The sequence below is a fragment of the Nansenia antarctica genome (assembly GCF_963989245.1).
Source record: "Nansenia antarctica genome assembly, chromosome: 10".
NCBI lineage: Eukaryota > Metazoa > Chordata > Actinopteri > Argentiniformes > Microstomatidae > Nansenia > Nansenia antarctica.
Window position 1 is genome coordinate 6,223,820 of NC_137680.1, and position 10,000 is coordinate 6,233,819.

The 10,000-nt window shown below is 43.5% G+C and overlaps 1 protein-coding gene across 1 annotated transcript in view; it reads right to left on the bottom strand.

Annotated features, from left to right (window-relative positions):
- Window positions 1-8,509: 8,509 nt before the first annotated feature.
- Window positions 8,510-10,000, bottom strand: part of kcnj14 (potassium inwardly rectifying channel subfamily J member 14) — a gene marked incomplete at both ends in the record, with an annotated part of 3,755 nt that continues 2,264 nt past the window's right edge. The window contains 2 exons of the mRNA XM_080540567.1: window positions 8,510-8,743; window positions 9,110-9,427. Coding sequence (XP_080396693.1) covers window positions 8,510-8,743; window positions 9,110-9,427 — 552 coding nt within the window. The remainder of the gene's footprint in view (window positions 8,744-9,109; window positions 9,428-10,000) is intronic.

The following is a 10,000-nucleotide window of genomic DNA, read 5'->3' on the forward strand; positions in this document are numbered from 1 at the left end:
GGTCAGAGCGGTAGGACAGTGATGTAGCCTATTCACATAAAGAAATAATTGGGTTTGATAAGCGTTTAATGACCTGTGTGTGCATGTGATTCTCTGGGTCACATGAAATTGGATGGAACTGTAGAAACTCTTGTGGTGAAGTCACTCGACATCTCCCTGTGATCAGACAGCTACTACTGTACTGCAGAACATATGGTAAATGGTAAATGGACTGCACTTATATAGCGCCTTTATCCAAAGCGCTTTACAACGGCCTCTCATTCACCAAATTCACACACACATTCACACACCAATGGTGGCAAGCTACCATGCAAAGCGCTGGCATGCTCACTGGGAGCAATTTGGGGTTCAGTGTCTTGCCCAAGGACACTTCGACATGTGGCCAGCCGGGCTCGAACCACCGATCTGCCAACCTTGCGATCATTAGACGGCAGCTCCTGTGCCACAGCCGCCCCGCATATGCACTGACAGACACCTTGTCAAAATGAAGTCTATACTGTGGTATGTTGACCCAGGGTGAACACATGAGTAATGGGTAAGTTACCCTTTTAACCACTGCATGATGAGGAGTCTGGATTTGCAGCTGAATGCTTGTTATCATGACTCCCATTTCATAGTAACTCCCATTCAGATTCCAATTGACAATAAACAATATATCTCAATATTATTACACATCTATTACACAATACTACAGCAGCTGTGGATGAGTGTCAGACAAGTACTGAGGGTATTGCTATTGATATTTACACCTCTAGAATGTTAGCGGTATATTTCTCATTGTTTTGACCCATGTTTAAATACCCCAAATACACAGAGTGTGACAACATCTAGCCCAAAAAAGAAGACGAGTTTTGTTGCCATGGTTTCAATCGGGAAACAATTATGGTATGTCTACTCTTGAGGAATGTCACCCGCCTTGATTCCTCACATGTCTGTGTCTATCTGTCTATGGCAGTGTTGAGTAAGTACTTAGAGAGGACCCGTCTCTGCAGGAGGTTGTCATCCCAAACAGAAAAAGCCACCAAACTGGTCACCACCACTCACAAAAAAGGACACACAATTATCGGTTTTCTAAAGGGACTTAGCCTACGTCACTCTCCTAGTCTAGGCTACTCTCTTTCATCTGCACTGAAAACACCATAGGTAAAGGTATTAGGCTAGAACCTGTTCAAACCTTTGACTGAAGGAGATGAGTTAAGGAGAAGAATGAGGAAGCTCCTTCAGACTGAGGAACTTTCATGGCTAAATGCACGTGACCAAGATGTCCAACAGAGTGAGAGAAATTCTCTTTCAGATGGGAAAACTATAACAGTGCCATTGCTTTGAAAGAAATAGAATGAGAGAATGAGAAAGAGTGAATGAATAAAAGAATGAATGAATGAATGAATGAATGAATGAGGAAATGGAGTGAAGAAGGAAGGATGGACAGAAATAAATAGTCATTCACATATTGCTGAGCTGCATGTCTTAATATCAATATAATGTATTATCTATTTGATCAGCGTTTCTGAACGGGTCTCGTTCTTTGGTGCACCGACTGACCACGCCAGCCCACGATGTGAGATGCCCAAAAAAAAACTCTCCCCTCTTTTCCATAGCAACACACGAAACACCACACAGTCACAGCCTACACCACTGCACCAGGCAGCGTGAAGACAATACTAGCGGGGTTTGAGCAGGGGGTCATTGCGGGGGGGGGGGGGCTGTGTGTGTGTGTGTGTGTGTGTGTGTGTGTGTGTGTGTGTGTGTGTGTGTTAGGGTGGTTGGGGGGGCTTGGGTTGGGAACGCCTTTTCTTTACGCTTTTTGCTTTGAGGAGAAAGACAGACAGTCAGTGTTGGTTGGGGGCAGCGGTGACATTGTGACCAATAACCTCGCATGAGACTGTCATCATGCAGGAGGCGACAGACAGACAGACACTAATGCATCCATAGCTAACGCCCCATAGCTGTGTGTGTAGCTGTGTGTGTAGCTGTGTGTAGCTGTGTGTGTAGCTGTGTGTGTAGCTGTGTGTGTTGCTGTGTGTGTAGCTGTGTGTGTAGCTGTGTGTGTAGCTGTGTGTGTAGCTGTGTGTGTAGCTGTGTGTGTAGCTGTGTGTGTAGCTGTGTGTGTAGCTGTGTGTAGCTGTGTGTGTAGCTGTGTGTGTAGCTGTGTGTGTAGCTGTGTGTGTAGCTGTGTGTGTAGCTGTGTGTGGAGCTGTGTGTGTAGCTGTGTGTGCAAAGCGACTACTGTCTTTAAATGACCCGCAACAAGCATACATACATACAACCCGACAAAGACATGCAACGCCAACCACACCTCGAGGTACGAATAATCATGACAGGGCTATGGCCCTTATCTAGTCAGCAGGACCACATAATAGCATGATGAGATGCTATTAATAGCATGCACATAATAATAATGCACATTATTAATATGCACATAATATTAATAATAGCACATAATAATAGCACATAATGCATAATAGCATGATGAGATTCACCCTAATAGCCTGCGATGGGGTGCTCACTCACTAATGTAATTTAATAATTTTAATTTTAATAGGCATAATAACAATAATAGGCGTAACAACAATCACCATAATAATAATGGGTGATAATAATAATAATAATCACAATAAACCATAATCCATATACTCTCATCAATAAATAAAGAGATCCACCACGAACAGGTTACACATCCATAGGGCTATGTATGCCTGGGTTTATCATCATATTACATCTGTGTAAATGAAACACTAAATGCTTCTTGTCTTTCTTTAGAACAAGTAATATTGACACAGAGACAGTCTTGAATCTTCATTCGTTTTCTTTTCTCACATTTGTGGGCTTACGGGGTGTTGACGAGGGGGGCCCAGGACACCGCTAATGTGTCCCTATCGGGTGTCATGTTCGGCGTTATGCCACCCGCATTTAGACTAACCATAGCTTAGGTTAGCAAGTAGCCACAACCCCCATGAAATATGATACTAACACTGTTATACCAATGAATTAGAGCAAGGTAACTATATTAATTATTATCTCACCTTTTAGAATCTTCCTCCGAAAACGTGGATAAGGCTTAGTTAGGGCTCGAGGAAAGGAAAGGAACTAAGGCCGGTTTTATCAGTTTTTTCCTGCCTGATATGAAGTGCTATGAGAATGTACCGCAAATGCGGGTTTTATCATGAAGCCGCACACACACACATCTCCTCGGTGAGAATAAAACAGAACAGACAAGAGTTGTGAGGGCAAAGGCGTCCGGCTTCAGCAGTCCACAAGCGTTTCCTGTATATGCACCAATCAGGGGTGCTGAAGTTGTTTTAGATCCCGCCTTAAAAAACTCGTCTTCCAATCAAAATCTACACCCCTTTTCTTATTCCCGCCCATTGAATGAGACAATCGCGTGCCGCCCCTTCACTGGCACATCAAGCCGAGACGACCAATTGGACCCGAGAGAACACAAAAGTCACCAAGCCTGACCAATCGGACGAAAAGTGGGGCTGGGCCACAGATGTGACTGACAGGCGAAGCAGCCAATCGGAGCAGAGTAGCAGGTGGCCCACGCAGTTTTCTCACGGTGGGGTAGGGGAGATTTGCGCGCTCTTTGTTGATGACAGCATCGCTGTCTTGTCACTCCCGGAGTATGATAATCGTCTCCAGTCCAAAAGACACTGGTCTACGGCCAGCTTTGCAATTTGCCCATAATTGTTAATGTTGGAATGTCGGTATGGGTGAGCTGATCCTGGATCTGTGCCCATAGACCTTGGGCTGTGTGAAAACGAGCTGCAAAGCCGGGCAAAGGTGCCCCCCCCCCCAGATTCTCCACTAATAGCTTATATTACGTCTCCAAGTCGCCTTAAAGCCCGTGTTGATGTCTGACAGAGTGTCTTGGTGACCGCAGGTTAAAGGGCTCAGGAAGCTGTGATTCAGCGGTAAAACCGGTTTGAATAGGCTACTAAATAAGCAATTCCACACTATCATCTTATTTCTTTTACTAATTGCAACTCCTATTACACATTTAATATATTCGTATTGGATTTTTGCCCTATGCTATAATATAGTCGAGATGTGCATTACATTATATATATATATTCTCTTCGGCTGTGTATCTCTGTGTAAAAATGCGATATCTGCCTACAAAACCAACAACATACCACTTGCATGCCTAATATCATGCTATAAGTAGCCTAAACATACATAGTTGGTGGATATTCTCTAATGCCAAGCCTACATCACTGCTCTGCATTGACCAGAGGAGAAATTAGGCACAATTAGGCTAAAATCAAATAGGGAGCCTGAGACGTATAGCTGTCAGCAGGTTATGATAATGAATGGACTTTATTGTCATTGCTACAGTACAGGTACCAAACAACGAAATTTAGGAGGGGTGGCTCCCCTGGTGTTAGGAAAGGGGAAAAAAACACTTTTAAAAAAAAAATCACAAGAAGGGAAGGAGCTGGTTTACATAAATAAAGGCTATGTACACAATCCACTGTACTATACTGTACAGATAGACGACTAGGGTTGTCATATTGCACAATAGTATTGTTTCACGTTATTTAAAGTGTCACAGTTTGCAGGCTTGAAATGTACATGTTTGTGCCTCAGCACTACCCTGGAGATCTTGGAGGCCTTCCTGAGACAGCGTGTGTTGTACAGCTCTTCCAGAGAGGGGAGGGGGGCGCCGGTGATCTTCTGTGCTGTTCTCACGACTCTCTGTAGCGCATTTCTCTCCGCTGTTGTGCAGCTGGAGAACCAGTTGCAGATGCCGTAGATGAGGATGCTCTCCACTGCGCCACGGTAAAAGGTCACCAGTATCTCCTGCTTGCTGTGTTCCTTCCTGACTAATCAGTTGTAACAAGCCTGATTCTGCCATTGGGCATGCATTTACATTTACATTTACATTTACATTTTACATTTACATTTTTGGCATTTAGCAGACACCTTATTCCAAAGCGACTTACAATCAATACATTTGAATACTAAGCAAGTGAATCAGCAGTCCACCAGTCGTTGCAGGAAGAGTAATCCAGCTCAGGCCCGGGGCCACTGATAGAAGGAAAAACCTTCTATCACCTTCTTCTACACCTAGTTTTTTTTTGACACTGGAGAAACAGAGAAACAGTACAAGGGGGGCAATATACGTTTTTAGGGACACAGTAGAGGGGAAAGCGGGTGTCTTTAGGAGACGCAGTGGTGAGTGGGAGAAGATGTCTCAGGAGGAGCAGTTAAGCATGCTGTAGCACCTATAGTATAAAAGAAAAAGGAATCCACCAATATCAATCAATATGTTTTATTTCCTCTATAGTGACATCCTTTTTCACATTGAAGCGCTCTCGGCCACAAACGGTTGTGAAATAATATTTTAATGATAAAACAGAGAAGGAGGAGATACTTGTTAACATACAGTGTTATCTGTAGAAAAAGAACAAGAAGAGAAGGCATAGCTAGCAACCTGATTTCTCTTGTGTATAGCCTACATTTCAAAAGACCTATGACCTGAAATATTATTATGCACTGAAATCTAATAAAGCAAAACAAACCAGGAAGTTATTCAAGTAATCCATCTGGCTATGTTTGTTGTTTTTTTGTGGGGCGCCGTTTAAAAAGACTAACACAGAGGTCAAAGTGCGCTGGTGGTCTGGGTTCAAGTTACAATCCCGTGGAAGTGGAGCAGTCAGGGATAGGGACTGAGACTGGCCACTCATGTATAAATAGAACACCGTAGCCATGGTGACAAAGGAGCACAAGAAAGTCTGAGGCTTAAGGAAAGACACAAATGTTGAATAAAATGTTAAAGGGATAGTTCACCCAAATCACATATGTGTTCCTTATTCTGAAAGGTTTAATGCGATTTAGTAATTTTGGTGAACCATCCCTTTAATAAAAAATCATAGTAACAGATAGCTTGTCAAACCATGGAATTTGGAACAAAGTTCAATTTGCCATAGTGTTTCCCCCTCACAAGTTCATTGTGCGCTGCTACTTTTTTTATACATATGAGGTTAACCTGTTTCAGAAGCGATTTCAGTGTGTTGTTTTGCAGTGCTTAATCTGTGATATTTGTCTCTAAGTGCCACCTTACTTCAGTGCAAAGATGCAAGTAAAGGTTCCCGAGTTGTCAACGTCATTGCTGACTTGTGCAGCTGGCAATCTATCAAGTAATGTTATCTAGTATGAGTGACAACTAAATACTCTACACAGGACTCATCACCAAAATGATTGGTCAATACTTCATATCAAGTTGTCCTTCTGCCATGTTACTTTAGTCACTACAGTGGTAACCAAAAAGCAGTTCCTCACATGTTGACTAAATAAAAATGTCATGTATCTACAGGTGCAACTTAATGTATAGAGTGATTGATTATTGTGCTGCTATTCACAGTAACTACATGAGAATCCTTATCTCCCAATTAAACACAATATACGTGTACAAGTGTTAAAAAAAAGGTTACTGTACAGGATTCAACAAAATAGCCATGCAATGAAAAAAAAAAAAAGTATATCAGACTGCACTCTTGCAGATTAAGCGCTATTACAGATAAACTTCATACATTAAAATAACTTCATACATTTCGTTTTGAAGGCACCACCCAATGCAGTGGTCACTCACATGTGGGACAGAGAGACCAACCAAAACAGAACCATATAATCAATGGCCATAATCAATTATAATTATACCATCAGAACCTTTCTCTAAGAGCAGAATGCCACAGAAACAATGTTTTCCATCCACAGTAGTGTGTCTGTACTACTACTGCTACACTGTAGTGCTGTACAGATGAAGCGTCAGGTGGATGTTCCAGTTCCTCAAGGAACGTTTCCAGCAGCCAGGGTGGCAAACAAACCGATTCTCCAGGAAGAATCCAACAACAATTAAACTACACTAACAGTTTTCATCAGATGAACAAAAATACAGGAGATGCAGGGGGGAAAAACAAGACAAAAACTGAATGTTTGTTAAGCAAAAGATTCTCAGATGACATAGTTAGTAAAACATCAGACGAACACAACACAGTCCCTTCATATGATTGATGATCACTGTCCCCCTGAAAACAACAAACAACCCTATGCTTTTGTGCTGACACTGCAGTCAACTGAACACGCATATGTTGGATTAAATAAAGCAAAATGGATAATAAATAGTTTTACATTACAAATAGAAAAAAACTAAACTTACAGTACAAGTATAAGTCAAAGAAACCGCTTCAAATCGCTGCTTAATTTTCAGCCGTTTCTCTGTAACGAGTTGGTTCTGTTATTGGCTCTAACACGTAGTCCAACACCCAATGGAAGACACAACAGACCTCTGGACACAGCTTTAAAGAAAAAAAAGAAAAAACATACTTACCAGATCCAAAAACATACACATAATGCCTCATCATGGACAAGTTAATAATACACATTCCTAAAAAGTGCATATTTCACATACAGTAACCCATACCAGTAGGCCTATTCAACATCTCCAGTGTGAGCTATAAAAGTCATCTGGAGTTGCACTTCCAAGTTGGAGCCATAGAGGGCGCTGTTGTATCTTCTGTCAGCTAAGTGTTGGAGCCAGTGCTGAGCAGTGCAGTGGTGACGGGCCAGGCCAGGAGACTCACAGCACAGACGGGTTTAAAATGTTCCAGAAAGATCGCCAGGTCCAATCAGTCAACTGGGTCAGTGTTAGCAGCCCATCTCCCCTTCAGACTGACTAACGTCTGTCTGTCTGTAGGTCTGTCTCTATTCCTTCCTGTCTTTTGTTTCTATTTACGTGCACCCTCTTCCTCTCTGTACCTATACCAATTTCAAGATATATTTTCTCAAATGATCTTCCTCCTCCCTCTCATTTAGTCACAATACATCTCACTCAGAACCTCCCCTCACCCCTCTATACCTCCACCTCTGACAGCGGTTCATTCAAACCTCTCCTTCTCTCTTGCCCTTTTCCCCTCCCATCTATTCTTTTCTTCTCTCTCTCTCTTTCCGTAATTCTTCTGTGCTCTCTACTTACCTTTCTCTCCATCTCCCTCTTTAACTCGTTCATATTCTCAAGTTTGTCTCTCTCTCTCTTCCTAATAATTAATAATAATTTTGCCATTTAGCAGACGCTTTTATCCAAAGCGACTTACAATTACGAATTACAGGGACATTCCCCCTGGAGTAACTGAGGGCTAAGTGCCTTACCCAAGGGCACACTAGTAGTGGTGTGGCTTCAGGCGGGATTTGAACTCACAACCTTCCGATCCCAATTCCAACTCACTATCCACTAGAGTCTAGACCACCACTACCCCCTCTTCCTGACATCTCTTTTCCTCACTCTTTATTTGCTCACCCCTCTTCCACTCATGTCTGTCTCCCTCTTTTCCTTATTTACCTTTTCTCTACCCTCTCTCTCTCTCTCTCTCTCTCTCTCTCTCTCTCTCTCTCTCTCTCTCTCTCTCTCTCTCTCTCTCTCTCTCTCTCTCTCTTTCTGTCCCTTACTTCACGTGATCCCTGGGTGACTTCCCAGCACTCTGCCTTTTTGCTCACCCTCCTTTCCCCTGGGTCAATTGGTGTGGGGGTGTTGTGAGAGGGAGGGTCGTCGTGGCGGGGGGGAGGGGCATCGAGGGCCACGTTCGGGGTCGTCGTTGGCGGGGGAGACGAGCTGCAGGGCCACTTCGTTCTCATAGCAGAAGGATGAGCGAGAGCCCTGGATGTACTTCCGCTCAGCCAACTCTTTAGCGCTGCACGTGGGCGTGCTGGGGATCTCGTACGTACGGTGGAAGAACGAGTAGTCCACCTGGCAAGGCAAGGCAAGGCAAGTTTATTTGTATAGCACATTTCATACAACAGGGGCAATTCAAAGTGCTTTACATACATTATTTAAAAATACAGCGAGGAGCATAAGAGGAGCATAAGAAAATAAAAATTACAATGAATAAAAGCAAATATAAGAAGTAAATAGATAAAACATTTAAAAAGACAATAGTTAATGGAAAAAAGACATTGATAGATCATAACTGGTGCAAAACATGAAGGTGAGAGACCTGGAGAGGAGGAATCAACTCCAATGACTATGCAGTTACAAAGCTATTACTGTGTTAACTTAATACATACTGTATGAAAAAGTTTACACCTCTCTCTCTCTATTTCTCCCCTCGTTCACCTGGTAGCAGTTTTTCCTTTCGAACAGCACGGGTTCGAAGCGGCGTCCCCAGTGGATCTCGGAGGCGAGGTAGGAGCTGCGGCACTGCGTGGTCATGGCCGTGGCCTCCACCATGCCCTCCAGGATGACCACCACCTCCAGCTCCGAGTCGCCCTCCAGCATCTGCCGGTCCATCTCGAAGAACGGAGACTCGTCGTCGATCACGTGGACGATGGTCACAGGGGAGACCAGGAAGATGCGGTCGGTGCCGTCGTCGAAGCCCACGTTGATATCCATGTTGTCTAACGGGAGGAACTCTCCCTCTGGGGTCACCCTTGGCTGAGAGGAGGGGGGGGGGGCAGACAGAGCAGGCAAGAGAGGGCAGGGGGGGAGAGAAAGGGGGAGAGAGGGAGAACGGCAGAGGTAGGGGAGAAAAAGAAGGGATGGGTTGAGGGTTGAGTGTCTTGTTGCAGCTCTTTGCAACAGTTTCAGTATTAGAAAAATAGACAGTAACTGATTACAGTAACAAATGCGTCACAAAATCTTTGTAATTAAAACAATGAGTTAATTGGGAACAAGGGGTATTACATGTAATTTCCCAGACATTAACCAAATCTTCAGCCAAAGGCTTAGCATTATGCAACATAGAACACATTCCTCTGCCTAAATTTGGCAACACCAGTCGGCAGCCATATACTCCTCAAGCCTATAGGCTTACTGTACACCCAACCCTTTTTCTGGAGCAATCTCCAGGCCCTAACATAGACAAATGTAATTCTCTGATCCCCTGAAACTCAATCCCAGTGCCCTGTCTCAACTTTGACATGGTCAAGCTATTAAGAAGGATCTAAATGTGACTGTTTCGACCTCAACCTTCCACAACATTACATCCTGAGGACAATGGTGGCAGTG